The sequence below is a fragment of the Heloderma suspectum genome, chromosome 12, assembly GCF_057233095.1.
Source record: "Heloderma suspectum isolate Gila_16-S chromosome 12, 16-S_ref, whole genome shotgun sequence".
Taxonomy (NCBI): domain Eukaryota; kingdom Metazoa; phylum Chordata; class Lepidosauria; order Squamata; family Helodermatidae; genus Heloderma; species Heloderma suspectum.
In genome coordinates this window covers 4,116,069-4,136,306 of record NC_139469.1, presented here as the reverse complement: position 1 = coordinate 4,136,306, position 20,238 = coordinate 4,116,069, and the positions used below count along the sequence as shown (strand labels likewise).

The window sequence follows — 20,238 nt, the reverse complement described above, 5'->3', positions numbered from 1 at the left end:
CATTGTTATACATCATTGAAATCTCTGTAGCCTACCAAGGGGGCGGACTTGGAACTGTATCTAACTGTATCTAACCAAAAGCTCTATTTAATCCAGTGTCTTGCTTCTCACTGTGACCAGCCATGTTTTTGGAAAACCAACTAGGAGGTCATAAAAGGCAGTAGCCCTCTCCCATTGTTCCTCCCTAGCAATGGGTCTGCAGTGGTAGACTACCTCTGAACATGGAGGTTCCCCATCCGCTGCTAAAGCCATGACCACCCAGCACTTTGGAATTCCATTAATGAAAGGAGGGTTTTGTTTCCATCAATGAAAAACTTCTGTCTTTCTCCCTCTCCTTTCTCTGCATCTTAAAACTGGCTTGAAAACAGTTTAACTGCTCCAGTGAAGCAAACTCAAAACAATCAGCCTTTTATGGGTCCATATTGCTGGCTGATTAGACTAGAAATTCTACATTTCAAAAGGGGCCAGTTTCAATGGAGTAGGGGCGGGAGCAAACCCCACAAAAATTAAGTTCAGCCCTACTCATGACTAAGGATGTCAGAGAAATCTGCAAATGAGTTCTGATATCTAGTTGTTCAAAATACGAAACATACTGGGGTGGGGTGGGAGGATTGACCGAAAATGCGCATTCCCCCCCATAGGTTAATGCGTGAAAATGCATGTGGCGGTGTGTTTCTGCAGCTGTGCAGTTTCCAACAGGAACACACGTTTGGGAAATTGAGAAAAATCAGATTACATCAATGAGTAGACGAAACAAAATCTGCAAAACAGAGACGGGATGGATTTAACAAAATTCGTACATCTCTACTCATGACACATTTGACTTGTCCAGTCAAATCTAAGGGGAGTTGGATGTCATGGTCAGCAGAGTTGAGTATTACCCTCTCACTTTCTCTTCCGCTTCCAGACTAGCGTCACTGTTGGTAGGGGCTAATCCTGTATTCTATACTTTGTTGACCTGAGATTTCAATCCACAGCGACTTGGTGGGCCCATCTCTTAGGACCCGGCTCAACACTCTCTTGCAGGGATGTCCATTAACACTAGTAATAATATGTTAATGGAGGGTTTTAAATTCTGTTGGATGTGTGCCAGTTTCCTTCTGAGCTCTGTAATCCTTGCACCATTTTTTTTTTTTTAAGTGGGGTGGGGGGAAGAGGTTGGTTAAAGAGCAAGTTGTCAAAGCAGCCCCTGCTTGTATGAACAGTAAAGAAGAGGGGGAGAGTGTGTGTGTTGTGTGTGTGTGTGTGTGGGGGGGTGTATTTGAAGTGCCTGGCTTTATTCCTCCTAGATCCAGTTTGCATGAGGGCAGCTGGAGAAGACCGCAGAAGCTTCCAAGTAGCCAGGAGACAACCCCGCCATCCCGGGGTGGGTTTCCTTGCCCATTGGGAGTGGGTGCCTCCTATAGAACAGGCAGGCCAGGGAGCGGAAAGGAATCTGCGAAGGCCTCCACCTCCTCCTTTAGAGATTTCAGGCGGGCTTGGTACTTTTCCTCGGACACCAGCTTCTCTTTAAACTCTCTCAGCATTGCTTTGGGGCTCATGTCACTCTGAACCTGCAAGGTGAGTTCAATACCTGGATGGGCGATACAGACACCTGGATTAAGATCTGTTGCATGCCAGCAGAGGAAAAGAACCTGACGGGGGCTATCAACGGAGTCAGGAATTATCAGCTTACTAGCTCGACAGATTACCAAAACCTCAGTATAAGTGTACAGCAGGGGTGCAGAACCTCTTTCAACCCGAGGGCCAAATTCCTGCTGGTAACTGAGCCTTCGGAGAAGCACTTCACCCTTTTAGGAAGCTGGGAACCCACCAAGGGGAAATAAAACAACGCCAGAGAGCTGGATTTGGGCCTGAGGTTCTGCTGCCCTGGAGTGGAGGGACTGAAGCTTAGTGGGAGCGACATGAAGACACCCCTCTGCCGCTCCTGTGTCCTCATTGGCCGTGTCCCCACACAAACACAGCATTGGAATGGTTCAGATTGCTGCTACTCAAACCTTAAGGGGGAAAAGGGTTCTTTTAGAATTGCATGCTGTGAGGCCTGCAGCCTTTCCCAGCTGGCTGCTGCAGGACTTCCTCTTACTAGTCAGGCCGAGCGAGGAGGAGGAGGAACTGCCGCGGGCTTCAGAGGGTCATTAGAGGGCCCTCCTGGGCTGCAGAGCCCCAGACCTATGTCCTGCAATCCAGCCCTGGTGGCGCCACTGGGCACACATGAACGCTGCCTACCTTTATGAATGAAGTGAGCAACTTTTTGGAAGTCCTCTTCCAAGAATCCCCTGGAGGTAAGAGCCGGTGTCCCCAACCTCAAGCCGCTGGGGCGCAAAGCACTTTTGTCCCCTAGCAAGATGGAAGAATTCATGGGTTAAATCAAACGAAACTCAACGCTGGCCAGAGTTAAGGTTGCAATAGAGAATTCTGTGAAAATTGATGGCAGTCGTTAAGTCTTGGCTTTCCCAGTTGGCATTTTTTAATTGCCAAGTTGTTACTTGTCTGTTTGCCTTAAATTTCTCTAGAAATGGGGAGGGGCCGTGGCTTGGCGGGAAGAGCCCCTCCTTCGCCTGCAGAAAATCCCAAGTTGCACCCCTGGCAACTTCAGTTAAAGGGATTGCAGCTCTGGGAAGCCCCTTCTCAGCTTTGAAGTGTGCTTCCCACAGGAGTAGGCAGGGCCGGGCCAGGCTAGATGGATCAGTGGCTCTGAACTGGGATAAGGCGGTTTGTAACTAATTAAGCAAGAACCCTTTGGGGGCTGGAGCACGTGCCTTGCCTTGCACACAGAAGGCCCCATGTTCAATCCATTAAAAGGATCTTGGGTGGCAGGGCTGGGAAAAAAACCCTCCTTGCCTGAGACCCCAGAGAACCGCTGCCAGCTAGGATAAACTCACTGGGTGAGATGGACCGTTGGTCCAGCTCAGTAGAAAGCAGTTTCCCTGGCCTGACAGTAGCACAGGAAGATGGGAGGCCTTGATTAGAGGACACGCGAGCTCTGCTTTTTGGGTGGCGGACAGCAACTGCCCCACACATTAAAAAAAAAATTCCAAGTCTGCGTTTGAATAGTACGTCAAAGCGGCTTACAACCATTTTTAAAAGGCGACGTGCAATGCACAGCACCTCAGGGGCTCATTTAGTAAACACATCCTACCTGTCCTCCTAGGAGAGCCTCCCCCAGCCTGGTGTCCTCCCAGCTGTGTCATACTACAACTCCCATCACCTCCTGGCAGCATGCTGCAGGGCATGTTTCACCACCCAAAGCATCACAAACAGGGCCTCCTCTGCCTCCGCCACCCTCACCTGGACAGGTGTTCTTGTTGCACGCGATGGAGCAGAGCTCAAGGACCCGCTCAGCTCGGCCGCCGTCCGTGCCTCGGTTGCGCAGGTCCACCAGGATCAAATGGTTGTCGGAGCCACCTGGGGAGAAACGCCAAATGTAACAGCGATTTACTCGTGCTGTCTGGAATTTGTGACGATGGTGAGGGAGAAGGGAGCATCTTTTCCTCTTCCCTCCCCATCCCTTTTTCCTTGTGTGTCGTTTCCTTTTTAGATTGTAAGCCTGCAGGCAGGGACGGTCATGTTTTACTGATTGCATATAAACTTCTCCAGGACCCTTTGGCTGAGAAGCAGGATAAAAATGCTTCAAATAAATAAATAAAAGTATTTTACCAAGAATGCTTGCATACTTAGAGCAGGAGAGCAGTTAAACAAGCCCGGTAAGGATTGGGTTCATGGTTATGTCTCTACGGGTGCAATCCTAGGCAAGTTTAGACACAAAACCTCTTTCTGTCTAAACATCCATAGGATTGTGCCCTAAGAGCATGGACTGTGAAGTCTGTGGGTCAGCCTTCCCCAACCTGGTGCTCTCCAGATGTGCTGGACTTCAACTCTTAAGTCCCTTAGGACTGGTGAATCCATTTGGTTCCCGTCCACATCACTTTTACGTGTGTTCACCCGTAACTCCATTCCATCCCATCTCTGCATTAATCCGCTTTTAAAAAGACAAAGAAAAAATCCACTCAAAAATGTTAATTTAAATATGTATTTTTACACTTATTTTTTTCTGCTTAAACATCTCTAGGCATAATTTTTAAACATCCTTTGATATTTTCTGGAGTCAAGAACTGCATCAGAACGTTTGGGAAGTGCACGATCAGACAGGCAACCAAGTTCTGATCTGTACTTTAGCATGGGAGCTGCAGATCATGGCAGTTCATACTGGAATTCTCAAAAGTAGAATTTCTCAAGCTTTCTCTCTAAGAGATCTAAGAAATCTAAGAGATCATTCTCAAGGAATTTTAATTTTCTATTTAATATTTTTAACTTGCTTTTCTTTCCTGAGAGGAACCCAAGTGGCTATCAGAACCACCCCAATAATAAATAGAAAACAGAACAGCAACATTGGCAGAGGCCCACGGTCCCACTCACCATGCTCACTGTGGCGAGCGTCCTTTGGCGAATGTGATGAGCCGTCACCTTCCAGGCGACGAAGCCAGGGCTTCTGAGGCGTGGAGAGCAGCCTCCCTCAACCTGCTGCCCTCCAGATGTTTTGGACTTCAACTCCCATCAGCCCCAGGCACAATGGCCAATGATCAGGAATCTTGGGAATTGTAGTCCAAAACATCTGGGGAGACTCGAGTTGGGGAATGCTGGTGTAGAGCATCCTAAAGCACAACATGATTCCAGGAATGACTCCAGATTCCAAACCCCAAACCTGCAGATGGGGAGGGGAGCAGGAGATTGCCCCAGAACTCTCACTCTGTTTTGGAGTTACAGCACAAGGGATGTGGTCCCAGCAGCCACACATTTTCAGCTGGCTCCAGAGACCAGTTAAAGTTTGTGAACCCCTGACACTGGTCTACTTAACAGGGTTGTTGCCAAGAAGTACATTGGACACCCAAGAAAAGTCCTGATATAAATCCAATTAGATGGCTCAAATAAGTGATCCAAGCTACGTTTCTGTAAAGCAGAGACGAATAGCTGGCAGACTCTGCCCCAGTTCTAGCCCCTGAGTGGCCATATTCAGTATTTACTGAAGCGTGGCAAACATTCATGCTCACAGTCTCGCTTCTACGAAAAAGGTGTGGCTGTGACAACCTGCCTGTAGAGTGGGGGCCCTTCCTGGCAGCTCAGTCCGCAACTGGCACAAGGCAGAATCACCCTCAGTCGCCTTCCTGGGATCTCTATCTACTTATTTATTTGTGATATTTATATACCGCTAAGTATAATAAAATCCCTAAGTGGTTGCAGCAGCAAGAGGCAGACTGCAGAGGCGGGCGCGCATCGTGGCAGCTTCTTACCGGTCACGATGTGGTATCCCAGACCGCTGAGAGACTTTGAGAGCGCCTTGCAGTTGGCGACGACCTGCTTCTGATACGCTTGGAATTCCGGGGTCATGGCTTGCTTCAGAGCAACGGCAATCCCTGGCCAAAAAAAGGGAGAAAGTGTGTGCAGGGCGAGGGCGGAGGTGGGGGGCATTAAGTGCAAGTGATGTACGCACACTGGAGAAGGTTCATGAAAGATTCAGCGTTGGAAAAAAAACTGAGTTGCAAAAGGATGGTTTCAGAGCGGCTCGCACAGAGAATGCACAGGCGCCTGGGCTGCACAGAGGCCGGCCGGAGGAAGGTTTCCTCACACAGTTTTCAGGATCTAAATTAGGTTCTTTTTAGGGAGGCTCTCACCTGCAATGGCGTGGTTGTGGGGCCCACCCTGTAGACCGGGAAACACCGCTTGGTTGATGAGGCTTTCGAGGTTGTAGGGGATTTCCTTCCCGGTTTTTGGATCCATGCTGCGGACACCTGAAGGGAAGGAGGGGGACTGATCTCACTGGTTACGACCTTGCGGATGTCTGGAGTCGGGTGCTGAGCTCCAAAGGCAATCAGCCACAAACAAAGCCGACGTGGAGAGAGACTGCGGGGCTGTTCGAACAGTGGGTTATTGTTGAACCATGGATTGTTTGTTGAACTCTGGGGTAGCATGTTGTCTGAATGCAGAACATTTTCTGCAGGGTGGCTTGTTAACCTCCCTGAACGATCCAATAGCAAACCATGGGTTCTCAAGGTGGCTTGTCTGAGAAAAATACACGACACAGCATGGTTAACAAGTCACCTGCGGAAAATGTTCTCTGGTCACAAAACACGCCAAGGCACGGTTCAACAGCAACCCACGCTCAGCCACTCAGCCTGGGCAAGCGTGTTGTGTGTTCAGCCTCTGCAGCTCAGTGGCAGAGCCCCTGCTCTGCAGGCAAAAGGTCCCAGGTTCAATCCCCGGCCCCTCCAGTTGGAAAGACCTCAGGTTTTGGGGGCTGCGTCCTACTGGTGAGCAGGCCTGGAGGCAAAGGGGGTGCAAAGGTAAGCCTGACTTGGACTTGTAAGTAGTCTGGTTCAGGCAAGGTGCCTGGTGGGACTGAGAGAATGTGTCTGCCCATGAGAAGGTAATTGTAACTTGCTCATTATAAGCAGGAAACTCCTGTCCACCACAGTAGCTCATCCCCGAGGAGAAGCAGGCAGCTGTGCTGATAAGACCGTTGCTGAGCTGAATTAGCTCTTGAGCACGCACAGTGTATTTTCTTTGTTCTCCAACCCACGGTTTGTATAAGTGCATCTTGTTTTTTGTATTTGGGGAGACTTGGTTTCAACTGACTCTCATCAGCTGTGTCTGTGCTTTGATAAATTCCTGACTGTTTAGCCTAACCTGCCTTGGATGTTTCCTTAACAGGGGTGAAGGCAAAAATACAAAGCACACAAGCCTGTTTTAGTTTAAAGCTCTTGCTGCCAGTAACTCAGCCTTAGGAGATACATTTCAGCCTAACAGAGTGGGGAAAATACCACGCAAAAGCCGGGGAACCACCAAGTGATAGGTGGTCAGGGGAAGGGGGGTTTGGCCAAAGGAAGGGGGCGGTACCATTTGGGGCGCCTCAGAGAGTCAGCTCAGGAGGGCTGGATCTGCCCCCCAGGCCTGGGGTTCCACACTCCTGCTCTATGGGCATCTTGGTCTGGGGATAACTGGCCTTCGTTTGACACTGCAGCCCTCACCTTTCCGGTAGAAGATCATTCCGGCGCGGCAGCCTCGCAAGGTTTTGTGGGTCGTGGTGGAGACCACGTCACAGTGTGCAAAGGGTGACGGCACCACGCCGGCTGCCACCAGGCCGCTGATGTGGGCCATGTCGGCCATCAGGTATGCCCCATTCTCATCCGCGATCTTCCGCATGCGGGCGTACTCCAGGTTCCGTGAATAGCAGCTGACGCCTAGGACAGAAGAGACCTGTCAGGACAACTGGGCCCGATTTACCAAAGGATTGAGGGGCAGGTGATCCATACTTTTCTGCAGGGGAGCATGGAGGAAGGCAGTAAGGAGAAGCAAAGGGGTTCCCAAAAGGCCACATCCTGGAATAATCCTGCTGACGTGGGGAATGAACTCTAGTTCCAAGCATGCAACTTCTAGCTAAGGATTTTCGAACAGCACTGATGGCCCAAACAGACATGTCTTTCCATCTGTATCAATCAGCGATGTCTTTGTTTTCATTTTTACTCTACAGTAGGCAAGGGGGCCTGATCCAGATCTCAAAAGTGCCCCCTACCCCACGCTATGGCCCCAATCTGGACTGGGCCCCCTGTGCCTATTCTAGAGTGGGAAAGAAAAACAAGATGCAGTGCCTAGATACAGATCTGAAGCAACGTCTGTTCTGGCCCCTAATCTTCACGGAGAGCGCCTCTCACTCCCCCAGCTCCTTACCTGCAATGATCAGCTTGGGATGGAACAAACGGGCATTCTCCTCCAGTCGATCGTAGTCAATGTAGCCTGTTTCAGGGTTGACCTGATAAGGAGAACAAGGAATTGCTCAGCAGGCTTCCAGCTTCCAAAGCTAGGGGGTGATGGAGAGGGGAGGAGGACCAGCGGCCTAATCCTGATGGCCCCCATCCCAGGCTTCTGAGAGTCCAGCAGGCCTTGAAGGCTGACTGCACAAAGGGTTGAAGCCGGCCCCGGGCCCATCAAGGACTTCTTAAGATTACATTTCCAAGAGACTACAGGAGGCCCCATGATCTTGCTGCTCTCATTACAAGAGTCAGCTGCCAGGGTGTTGTGCCAAGGAAAGGACCACGGGGAATGCAAACCCACGGTCCTGTGTGGCCCGCTTCAACGCAGGCCCTTAAGACCATAGAATTCCAGGATCTGAAGGGATTTAGTCATCTAGTCCAACCCCCTGGTCGAGGCGGGACCTAGAACAGCCTCCCCCAACCCAGCGCCCTCCAGATGTGTCTGACTACAACTCCCATCATCCCCAGCCAGCATGGTCACTGGGTTGGGGGTGGCTGTTCTGCCTTAAACCATTTTGATCCCCCTCACCCACTGCAAACGCGTGGGCGGATCAGTCGCTCTCAGTCCAGAAAACAGAAGCTTTTTTCTTCATACTTATGCAGGGCTTGGGACGCTGCAGCATGCCAGCCTTTTGATTACAAAAATAATTTTTAAATTCCTAAGAGAAAAAAATAAAAACCAGGAGGGGCAGGAAGACTGGTGGGCGCCACGAGAGGAGACCCCAGCTGCAGGTCATCACTGCAGGGCTACTGAGATTGTAATGAGAAAAGTGACATGCCCAAAGCCCCTGAGCTTAACCACAGTGCCTGCAAGGCTGGTTTTGACCAGTGGCTGTGCTATTCTCGGCTCTTCCTCGAACCCAGCTCTCTCCGGCGTGGAACAGGGCTCACTTTGTAGGGCATGGACTCGAAGAAGATGGAGGTGGCTGAGATCTTCTTCTTGTCCGTCATGAAGCCGTGCGTCAGGTGACCCCCGTCAGGCAAATCCAAGCCCATGATCCTTCCATGGGGCTCTACTAGGGCAGCGTAGACAGCAAAGTTCGCAGGAGACCCTGAAACAGAAACGGGAGCCCTGACTGAGCCCAGGGCAGAAGCAGCCGGCCATAGTTGTGTCTCCTTAATCTGAGGAAAATGAACTCATCTATTTATATATATAGCGCTGCACTTTACAAAGTACAAATGGACAGGTCTCTGCCCCAAGGAGCTGCAATCTAAAATTTGACAGAGGAAGAGGAGAGAAGGCAATGGAGGTGAACAGGGGAAAATGTGCATTTATTTCAGTTGCACACATTATTAGGGTTGGTTGCAGTAGATCAGGGGTGTTGAACCTCAGGCCGGCGGGTCATATCTGGCCCCTGAGGTACCAATCTGCCCCTGGGGTTGCCCAGCTGGCTACGCCTCCTTCCCCAGCCACCAATCATTTGGTGGTTTCCCAGCTTTTGTGTGTTCTTTCCTCCTCTAAAAGGCTGAAATGCCTCCCTTAAGGGTTGGTTACAGGCAGCAAGAGCTTTACACCAAACTGTGCTGGTCTTTGGGGAATTTTGGCCATGCCCTTTTTGCCTTCAGTCTGGCCATTGGAAAGGTGGGATGGGAGGAAGAAATTGCAGGAAGGCAATTCCTTCCACCAAACTCTAAATGCCAAATTAACCATTAATGTGTGAATGCATTTAATGTGTTTTGTGCTTTAGTTCTTTTAACAGTTCTGGGAGGGGAGAGGCCCTGATCCCAATATGGACCACAGTATGCAGGGAGGGTTTCTTGGGGACCTGCGCCATGGTCTCCAAGACCCCCCCCCCCAAATCCAAATACGCTATTCACCCAGGCAGGGAAGTTCCTATTGGTACCAATAGCAGGTTCCCTCCCAGTGGAGGACAACAACTTTTGGGATCAGTTTTCATCAGCACTGCAGGGAAGGGGAAGGGTTAACTCCTCCCTCTTTGTATGCTGTAGTCCTGATCTGATCTGTTGTCTGTCCTGAATCTGACAAGTGTTCCCCATAGCTGCTATTTAAAAAAAACCCCCAAAACCCCATACATATTTGAATGCATTCACACATTTAACGCAGCACCACGTTTGGACCTACATTTCTCTCCTGTGTGTACCCCTAAGCTTGTGGAATTAGAGGCCTAAGGAGTTTTTTTGGAATCTGAATGCCTGGGATTTGATAAGCGTTCTCCACCTTTGGATTCATGGCCCAGTTGTCTTGGACATGAGAAACAGATTATGACAATGCTGGTGATTTACATAGAGCCATCCACATACATGGTGCTTTACCAAGAGGAAATGAGAGGAAAGACCTCTGCCCCAAGAGGTTCACAATTTATATCAATACGTTCCCATAGATGAGCCATGGCTATCCACAGCCCTCTATGCCCAGTTTAAGGATTGGTCTCGGAGTACCTGAGTAGGGCTGGACGTTGACTCCCCATTTCTGGGGGTCTAACCCATAAGCCTCTAGTGCTCTCTTCTGACACAGCCTTTCCAGCTCATCTACAAACTCCGTCCCGCCGTAGTATCTAACAAGGAAAGAGGTTTTTACTTACTTACACATACGCACGCGCAGCCGCCATTTTAATAATCACAATAGTGGCTCCTGACCTTTATTCTTCATGGAACTGCGCTAAATGATCAGCAGAATTGTTTAGTGCAGCACCTCAGGTGGAAAGGGGTGTGTGAGGGGTTGGGGGGTTGGGGTAGAGATGTGGGTGAGAGGTGTGCCAGGGATGTGGGTGTCAGGCCTCTGATGGGATTCAGAGAGCTGAATATCCTTTAAAAAAATATCACTGAAGTAGTTAGATGAGGGCGGCAGCAGCACAGAAGATTTGTGCACCTTTCAAAACTCCCCATAGCAAACAGAGAGGCATAATAGCCACCCCTCTTATTCACCAACTGTTAAAACCTTCCCCGTCCCCCCCAGGAAGCAGAGTAAGAAATGGTGACCATCTGGTGACTGAATGCTGCCATATGCTGACTTAGCCTTGTGCGAATCAACCCCCTTATAAAAATAGCACCAGAATGATACTTATCAGGAGGATCAAGATCGGCCTTCCCCAACCTGGTGCCCTCCCGATGGACTGGATGACGACTCCCACGTTCCTCAGCTGCAGATGGTGTGAGCTGTAGTCCAGCCCATCAGGAGGGCACTGGGTTGAGGAAGGCTGATCTAGAATGTTGCTCATGACATCCAGCAGCAGAAACATCCAGAGCACAGGGGAAGAGACTAACCACCACCACCCTTGTCCCTGCTGGACCTTTGAAAACTGGACCAGAATGAGAGTGGACCATGGGAGAGATCAAGTGCGGCAGGCTGTAAGAAACCTAGTTGCTATTTTCCCCACCTTGTACGCCTGGGGTAGCCGCTGGCAATGCGTATGGTTTATTAATGCCTCAATGCACAGGAAAGGTTTGCTATATTTGGCTCTGCTTACACACTACTGATAAATAATCACCGAGGTTGTGTGTTGTAATGGTCGACACTGCCTATTTTGTAATTAATTTGAAATATTACAGTGTTACTATCAGTGAAATGAATTGTTTGGGCTGTTTACTATTGTAATGATGTGCTACTGTACGCGATGTATAGGTATGCTTTCTTGCTTTTGTATTGTTGTCGTGTTGTTAGCTGCTTTGGGCATTTTTTGTGAAAAAGCGGCACACAAATTAAACGATTGTGATGAAGAAGACGACGACGATGACCAGTGTCAGAGCCTGATTTTCCAATGCAGAGACGCATGTCTCAGTAAAACGTTTTACTGCGGTAATTCCAGTAATTAACTACAGGCCTTTTACAGTCCCAATAAAGATCCCCAGACAACAGATTACAACATAGTTCTTTGACCAGAATCAATCCATGAGTGTCACAACAAAGACCCCATCAGCCCTGGGTTCAGCACACAGAGTAAGTTGCTGGGGAACATGGGCGGGAGGGTGCAATTACCCTCATGTGCTGCTTATGGGCTTCCCATTGGGGCATCTGGTTGGTCACTGTGGGAACAGAATGCTGGACAAAACAGGCCTTTGGTCTGATCCAGCATACAGCTGTTTGTAAATATCATTTTATACTGATGTGAACTTAAAGGGAGGGACCGTAGCTCAGAGGTAGAGCCCCTGCTTTGCATGCAGAATGCTGCAGGTTCAGCCCCTGACATCTCCAGTTGAAAAGATCATGAAGGAGGTGAGGGAAGAAGAACTCATCCAGCCTGGGACCCTGGAGAGGCACTATTAGTCAGAGCAGAGACAATACTGGGCCATTTGGATAAAGAGTCCGACCTGGTATCAGGCAGTTTTCCTAATGTTCACCTAAAACAGGGCCTGTGTTGAAGGAAGTACCGGGGTGAAAGTCTGCGCACACTTGCAAGCAAATGGAGAACGCCCCACAAGTTAAATAAAAAACCAGTGAAACTGGCGAGACGCCCCTTCCACACACAACAACAAGAACTGAATAGTAGAGGCCCTGCTTTGCATGCAGAAGGTCCCGGGTTCGATCCCTGGCACCTCCAGGTAAGGCTGGGAAGGAATGCTGCTTGAAACCCTGGAGAGCCGCTGCTGCCTGTCAGTGTCGCCAATACTGGGCTGGATGGACTAAGGCTCTGAGTTGGTATAAGGCAGCTTCTTGGGTCCCTACGAACTGAAAAGCGTTTCAGTTGCATGTCCTCGGCTACGTAAACGTGCGAATGAGCTCCGCAAGGCATCAAGGGGGTTGAGACAGACAGTGGCGCAGTGGTGAATTTTGACGTGCAGGTGCTCATCCTGACAGCCCCCATAGCTACACCCCCAAGGAGAGTCCCAACACTGCAGGGAGCTGTGTTGATCCATATCAACACACCAGTCCTAGCGGTCTTTGTCTCAAACAGGAGCAGGTCTCTGGGAAAGCGAATGGGTCTTCACTGCCTGTTCCGGACCAAGCTATCCCAAGATACTTTGCATGGAAACAGGGAATAATATATACTTTGCATGGAATAATATATTGTTGCTGGGAAAATTCATTCCTCCACCCCACTGCTGGCTACTGTGAGAATTGCCGCTCTCGGAGGAAACAGGGGAATCAAAATGTGCCAGTGCCCCACCCCTGCGAGCCCCACTACAGCACTGGAGACAGACACAGACCAGGCGCTGCGTGTTAGAGCTAGGAGCCCCTTTGTCAGCATGTCCAACGTCCACAACGGAACCCAGAGAAGTTTGCTAGGTGCAGGCAAAGGATCTCAGTCTTGCCTTGAAACCAAATCCTCAGCCCTCCCTGACCCACCTCGGACACCCACCTTTGTCCCGGGTATCCCTCCGAATATTTGTTGTTCAGGCAGGAGCCCAGGGCCTCCAGCACCGCTCGGCTGGCAAAGTTCTCCGACGCAATCAGCTCCAGGCCCAGCCTCTGCCGACGCTTCTCCTTTTTGATGATGTCATGGACCTTGGCAAGAGAGGATAACACACGCTGATTGTATCTGTGCAAAGCTTGGAAAGGTTGCATTTGTTTATGTACTAAACGTATATCTCAGCTTTCCAGTAAAAACAGTGGTCAAGGCAGCTAACAATAAAACACAGGTAAAGTAACGAGGTTATAAGTACAACACCAAAACTCACCAAAATGTTGAAATTCATCTCCTAAAGCTTAGTTACTGGCAACCACCAAATGATTAGCAGTTGGCGGGGGGGAAGGGTGAGTGGCCATTGGAGGAACGTGAAGGGCTGGATTTGGCCCACAGGCCTCAAGTTCAACAACCCGGGTTAGACCAATCAATCAAAAACATTTTGATCGACCAAAAATGTGCCCCAAATTAATTGGCCAGCAGATTTTTAAGAATTTATTTTAAAAAGTAGCACAATCTTAGATGACGCATTCCTTCTTGGCAGCAGGGAGGCAAGAAGGACTGCCCTTCTAAGATGATTTCTGCGATCACAAACACACCCACACCCACACATGGGCATTATCTAAAAACACAGTAAGTATGTTTTCTCATATGCAAATTTATGCAGATTTAATTGGTTAATTGACTAAAATTCATACGAGTAATCAGCTAAACCTAAGTGAGCTCTCTTAGTTCAATGACACAAGGATTGCACACTAAAATAACTCTAATTGGGTGACAGCATTTATATAGCACGTCAGGTGTGCAAAGTGTCTCTCTCTCTCAAATATCAGGAGTGCACAACCCATGGGCCACTGGCCATATGCAGCCCCCCAAGGGTGCCCTGACCTCCCTGCTCCAATTGCGCCCTGCCAATTTTACCAATTTCCTGCCGATTCTTTGCAACGCACACCAGCAGCGGAAAGGTTCCCCAGTAATCCTTGTTTCCCAAACACACATTTTAACTGTGTGCCTTTCCTCCAGTGTCTGGTTTTTATGCTGCTCTTTTATACTTCATGCTGTTGTCCCGCATTTATATATTTAAATGTTTATTTCTTTTGTATTATATTTTATGTATTTTATCATTTGCTGATCTGGGGAACCTTTTTGAAGGGCAGGGTATGAACACTCTAAATCAGGGAAAGGCCACCTGGTGCCCTGCAGATGTTTTGGACTACAGCTCCCATAATCCCTGCCCCTTCATTAGGCTGGCTGGGCTGAAGGGAGCTCCAATCCAAAACATCTGGAGGGCTCCAGGACCGTGTCTCCACAACAACAGAAAGAGAAGCGAATGGAGGAGGACCGTTTTTTTTGTTTTGTTTTTAAGGAATCAGCTTTGCTGCGCTTTGGCCCATGCAGGGCTCTGCGAGCAAGTGCTCTGCACCAGTAAAAATCGCTTCACAGAACATACTTTCAGGTGGGGGTTGGAGTGAACATCATTTGACTGGCAGGGGCTGCTTAACTAATAAAAGAGGCTTCCCCCCCTCTTCCCATCTTTCCCCTGAAAGTCCAGATGCACCTGCATTTCAGGAGCAAGCCTCATTGACCACAATGGGAGTTACTTCTGAGTAGACACACATATGCTTCTGCTGGGAAAGAGGGTGGGGGGACACAGAGATGGGAAACCAGCCCCTTTTCTAACCACAGGATCTCCATAACGAACGTATGAAGTAGTTACTTCCTAAGGCAATAAACCAAGCCAGGAGAAAGCAGGTTCAGTAAAGCCTTTTATAGGGAGGCTTCAGGGAATCAATGCTTTAAAAACTGTATTTCAATTCAGGGGGATCTCTGTAAATTCTGATGTGCGCAAGCCTCATTGGGAGTTACTTCTGAGTACACACTAATTGGTTTGTACTGGGAAACACAGGGGACGGGAAACACCCCTTGACTGGGGTCGTGGTGAAAGGCACACCCTGGGCAGGGCTAGCATACCTGAGGTAAATGCAAGGGCTGGGGCACACAACAGCTGCACCGTGGAGAATCTGATTTAAGGAAAGAACTGGACCCTAAGCAGTCTCAGGAGATCCGTTTTTTTCCTGATAAGTTCCAGGGTGGCTGCTGGATGGCCACAGCGTCATGTATCCCTAGCGACCTCCACACGCAACCAGCTCAGAGTAAATTGCTGGTGGAGACACCCCCCAGGTTACCCACCCCTGTTCTAAACAAAGAACTCACAAAAGCCCTGTAAGGCAGACCTGTATTACTTTCATTCCTATATTGTACATGGTGGCCAGAGGCAGTGCCTGATCCACGCTCTGGGACACAAAGCTCCCATTGCGTTGCAATCCGTGCAGGAGGTTGAAAACTGAGTAAATGTGGAAGGGTTACATCAGAGACAGCTGGAGTGCGCTCAATGAATGCCACGACACTAAAGAGTCAATGACCCCCTTCAGCCTTCCGCTGCCCCCCTGCCCTTGGTTGCTCAGAACTGAGGTGGCAAACGGCCAAAGTCCCGTCCTTCTATTTCCTCTGCCAGAATCGATACCATCCCCTCCCTGTGGACGTCACCGTTCAAACACAAAGCCCTCTTACCTCTGGGTCATTGGTGTCCAGCGGCTCCATCACCATCTTATTATGAGAGGCCCAGAGAGCCTTAGATACGTGTTCTCCGCCAGCACTGACGTGGCTGGCCATGGCAGTCTGAGCTTATAGGGAGGCTGGAAGGAAAGGTATGTAAGAGAAGAATTGTAGAAGAATTCCAAGGCCTTAAAAATGAAGATGTATGCTATCAAATGGGGGGGGGGGATGGTTTCTCCCAAGCCTTTTTGCAACCCAGAATGAGTTTAGCATCGAGTGACACCCCTCAGAAAGGAGCGCCTCAACCGATTAAATTTAATTATTTTATTTATTACATTTATAGCCCACCTTTTCTCCAAGGAGCCTAAGGCAGATGGAAAAGTACTGGTATATTATGATCACGTTGGCCAGTTCCTGTTTGCTGCTCTCTTTTGGACCAGCTGCAGTTTCTGAACTGTTTTCAAAGGCAGCCCCACATATATTCAGACACCCACGTGCACAAAGCCCTGCTGGATCAGACCCAAGGTCCATTGAGTCCAGCATCCAGTTTCTCACAGTGGCCCACCAGATGCCCCAATAGGAAGCCTGTGAGCGGGTCAGGAAGCCAGCAATCCTCCCCCATGGTTTCCCCTCCAACAACTGATATTCAGCTGACCTCAATATCTGAGGGAGCGCCTCTCCCTATATATGCCTGCCCAAAGACTGAGATCTGTTGGAGGGGCCCTCCTCTGCATCCCGCCAGTGCAAGACATACACTATGGTGGGATGTGGGAGAAGGCCTTCTCTGCTGTGGCACCCCGGTTGAAGAATGCCCTCCCCTTGGAGGCCCAATTGACGGAGACACTGGTTTCATTTCGGTGCCAAGTAAAAACATGGCTTTTTTCCAAAGCCTTTTGAGGGCTAATTGAATTCCCTAGAGTAGCACACTGTTTTATTGTTTTAAAATGTAATTGGTATTAGCTTGTTTAATGGTTTAATATGTTTTTAGCTGTTGAAATTATTTATTGTTTTATACTGTTTAAATTGATTTTATCTGTACGCCTTAATGACAGAGGGTGGGACACAAATGTTTTAAATGAAGAAATAAATCCAGCAGTATACTGCCTCTGAACATGGAGGATTCATTGAGCAGTAATGGCAAAGGCAGGGGTGCTAAACCTCCTTCAGCCCAAGAGCCGGATACAAGTTTGGGCAAGCTTTCAGGGGCCGCAGTCCAGTGGTGTGCAGGGCCGCAAATACCAGCTGCTTTTAGCCTAAAGCTCTTACTGTTAGTCACTAAGCCTTAGGAGAGCCATGTCAACCTTTTAGAATGGAGAGAGCCAGGAAATCACTAAGGTCCGTGGTTGGGGGCGTGGCTATCTGGGGACCTGAGGTAGGCCAGTAATTAGGACTCCAAGCGGGCCAGTTTTGGCCCACGGGCGGAAGATTCGACACCCCTGAGCTAAGGGGGACGTTGAGTCCTGCACGATCAGACCAAAGCTCCTTCTGTTCTAGCATCTTGTGGACATGAGTGCAACAGCCAAAAGGCTGTAACTCTGCAGCGCCTGGTATTCAGCGGCATGCTGTTCCCGGCCCCGGAAACTCTGAAGCTGGCCAGTCACCACGCTGGCAGCGAGACTGACAGACCAGCCTGTCCGAGGCTACTTGAGACATCCCACATCTGCTGACCTCGGTTTCCAATCATGGCAGCTGTCGGAATTGCAGTCTCACAGGCACAAACAAAGCCAAGGCTGTCTTACGGGGGGGGGAGGGGGAAGGACCCCCCCCGCCCCAGTTAATCATTAATTCCCCAAGGATAGCAAAAGGCCCTGTGGAACTAATTGGGCAACTGCATGTCGTTTGCAATTGACAAACAGCTAAAGTCCATTTTGAAATATTGTCTAACGTCAAGAATGTTGTGAGCGTCAGAGGAGCCAAAGCGGAAAGTGATCCACTACATCCACACCCTCCCCAGGAAGTATGAAAACAGGGGCGTGGAACCTCAGGCCTGTGGGCCAAATCCAGCTCACACGGGTTAACAATCTGGCACTCCTGTCTTCCACAGATGCCCCCCCCCCCGCCCCACTGTCAATTGTTTGGTGGTTTTCTAAGTTATGCATACTTCCTCCCAGTCTAAAAGGCTTAGTAACTAGCAGTGAAAGCTTTAAGCTAAAAATATGCTGGTATTTTTGGTAATTTTGGCTACACCTCCTTTGCCTTTGGCCCGGCCCCTTTTGCCTTTGGCCACACCCACCACTGGAATGAAGCCCCAAGAGTTTCTCCAAAACTACATTCAGCCCTCAGCTGAAAGAGGTTCAACACCCCTGTATTAAAAGCTGGCTTATTCTAGTTTCTCTGGATCACCTCCCGCAGTGGCATCACGTAGATGTTAGAAGCTGTGGGGGATGAGATGGAACCTTGTGGGATCCCACAGCTCAAATGCCATGGGGTCGAGCAGAAATCCCCAGCGCTTCTTTCTGAGCCAGCCCTGTAGGGAAGAGCGGAGCCACTGCATCACCATGGCCCCTGACCTCAACCCAACCAGCTGGTCCAGCAAGGTATTGCACTCGATGGTATCGAAAGCCGCTGAAAGATCAAGGAGAATCAACGGGGTCTCATTCCCCCATCTCTCTCCTGACATAGGTAATCTGTCAGGGCAACCAAGGCTGATTCAGTGCTAAACTGTGGCGTCGAACCACCCTTCCCCAACCTGGTGCCCTCCAGATGTGTTGGGTAACACCTCCCACTATCCCCATATTGGCTGAGGATGATGGGAGTTGTAGTCCAGCACATCTGGAGGGTGCCAGGCAGGGGACGGCTGCTCTAGAGAGTGCTGTTTGAGAATATCCTTCCTGTATATAAGTACACGTGAGAGGTAAACAAACCACACCTTTTCTCAGGAGCATCAGACCTCATGAAAAGCCGCTGGTGCAGGCAGGACTTTGAAGCCACTTCAAGAACATTTCTCACACCAAAAGCACTTTCATGTAGGAAGCAACACATATGTAATGGTCACTTGTGACAATCACAATTTAAATATATATTCCTGCTTTATTCTTTTGGGAGCTGTCCACCCCCGCTAACCAAGGCTGGACAGTACAACTAGTGCAGTAGGAATGTCACCCGATTAAAGTCATCTTAATCGATCAGTTGCATACGTTTTAGTTGATTAATCTACTGATTACATTTGCATATGGGTAAAAATAATATTTTGGAAGCAAGAACTATACTCTCCTTTTGTTTTTTAGCTGATGCACATGTATTTCTTAGCAAGCATCCTTAGAAGATGGTGGCAGCCATCTGCAGTTTTTAGAAGTACTTGTAACGATAATGTTTTTTTTTTTAATGTTAAGGGCATCCTTTTAGGGGTTTTTTGTGGTAAATTGATCTCTCTAATTACATTTTGCAGCCCTGGTTTAAAGGGAGTATACAGCAGCTTGACTACCCCTCCTCATTATTTGAGTAACATACTTAGGGTCATTGATCCTGGAAAGGGGCTGGTTGGAGTATCCCAAGAAGACTGCAATCCTATATATGGCCTTCTGTATGAGTAAGCGCCATTGAACTCAGTGCAACTTACCTCTGAGTAAACATGCTTAGAATTACACTGCATGGGCCTTTTGATGGATACTGGATATCAATTTGAAGGATCTTTGATATTAATTTGATGCATTTTTATGCTGATTTGATATTAGTCATTGTCATTATTATTCATTAGCTTTATTTCCCACCCTTACTCCTAGGGGTTCAGGGTAGCTATAAATAGTATTCCCCCCAACCCACTTATCCTCACAACAACCCTGTGAGGTAGGCAATTGAAGTGGCAATCCCATAACCACTTACCTGGGAGCGATTTTAAGTAGATATGTATTAATTTTAAGTAGACATGTCTAGGACTGAGCTAGGAGAAAGACAGGCTATTCTAGAAAAATGTTACCGAGTCCAAGATCTAAACGTCACCGTTCCCTTGCTAGACCCAGCAAGATCCAACTGCAAGAAGAGTCAGCTGCAAAGAGGAAGTTCATCCTGTTCCCCTCTACCTCCAGCAGGCTAATCCCCCTCAGATCAACCTCCTGCCAGAGCAGCAACTCCTGGACCTAAATACGACATACGTCGCTTGTCCTTTAAGAGCTCTGCGCCAGGCTGCAAATGCAACAGGTGTCGCTTTCCCCGGGGGATGGGAGGCAGCAGGTTTCACCTGTTGGGTTTCTGCCTGTAGTACTGCTGCTGAAGGCACAGTGGGGGGAAATAAGTGGGCAGACATAAGTGGGCCCATAAGGGCCCGCGATCTCGCAGAGGGGGAGAAAGCAGCCCCCCCACTGCCCCATACTCACTGGATCCCTCCACGCGCCGGAGTCCCTGAAGAGGAGGCGCTTCCCTCCCGCGCGGGGCTCCAGTCCTCGCAGGCGAGCCGCTCGGGGCGCGGGACTTTCAGCACCTTCTGCCCCGCGCCGCACCCAATCAGCGGGCGAGCTCCGGGGGATTCCACCGCCAGGCGGCACAGCCAATCGGGGGGAAACGAGCCGGGCCTCCCCTTTCTGCCGTACACGCCATTGGTCGAGGACGCTCGGGCTGGCTCGGGACGGCGCGGCGCG

At 49.4% G+C, this 20,238-nt stretch overlaps 1 protein-coding gene across 1 annotated transcript; it reads right to left on the bottom strand.

The window, feature by feature from the left end:
* Positions 1 to 1,229: 1,229 nt before the first annotated feature.
* Positions 1,230 to 20,106, bottom strand: SHMT1 (serine hydroxymethyltransferase 1). Its single transcript, XM_084818135.1, has 12 exons — positions 19,978 to 20,106; positions 15,680 to 15,804; positions 13,064 to 13,209; positions 10,206 to 10,321; positions 8,697 to 8,857; positions 7,723 to 7,804; positions 7,023 to 7,235; positions 5,670 to 5,786; positions 5,289 to 5,411; positions 3,289 to 3,405; positions 2,227 to 2,337; positions 1,230 to 1,573 (listed from the first exon to the last, which is right to left on the bottom strand). Exons 2-12 carry the CDS (start codon positions 15,779 to 15,781, stop codon positions 1,401 to 1,403), a joined length of 1,461 nt encoding a protein of 486 aa, XP_084674261.1. The 5' UTR covers positions 15,782 to 15,804; positions 19,978 to 20,106; the 3' UTR covers positions 1,230 to 1,400.
* Positions 20,107 to 20,238: the final 132 nt, after the last annotated feature.

Bases quoted from the DNA above. Each gene is read 5' to 3' on its own strand.
- SHMT1 (XM_084818135.1), bottom strand. From the start codon at position 15,781: ATGGCCAGCCACGTCAGTGCTGGCGGAGAACACGTATCTAAGGCTCTC. The intron at 10,322-13,063 runs GTGGGTGTCCGA...TTTCCTTGTTAG, and splicing joins GAGGGATACCCGGGACAAAG to ATACTACGGCGGGACGGAGT. The intron at 1,574-2,226 runs GTAGGCAGCGTT...TCGCCCATCCAG, and splicing joins TGCTCACTTCATTCATAAAG to GTATTGAACTCACCTTGCAG.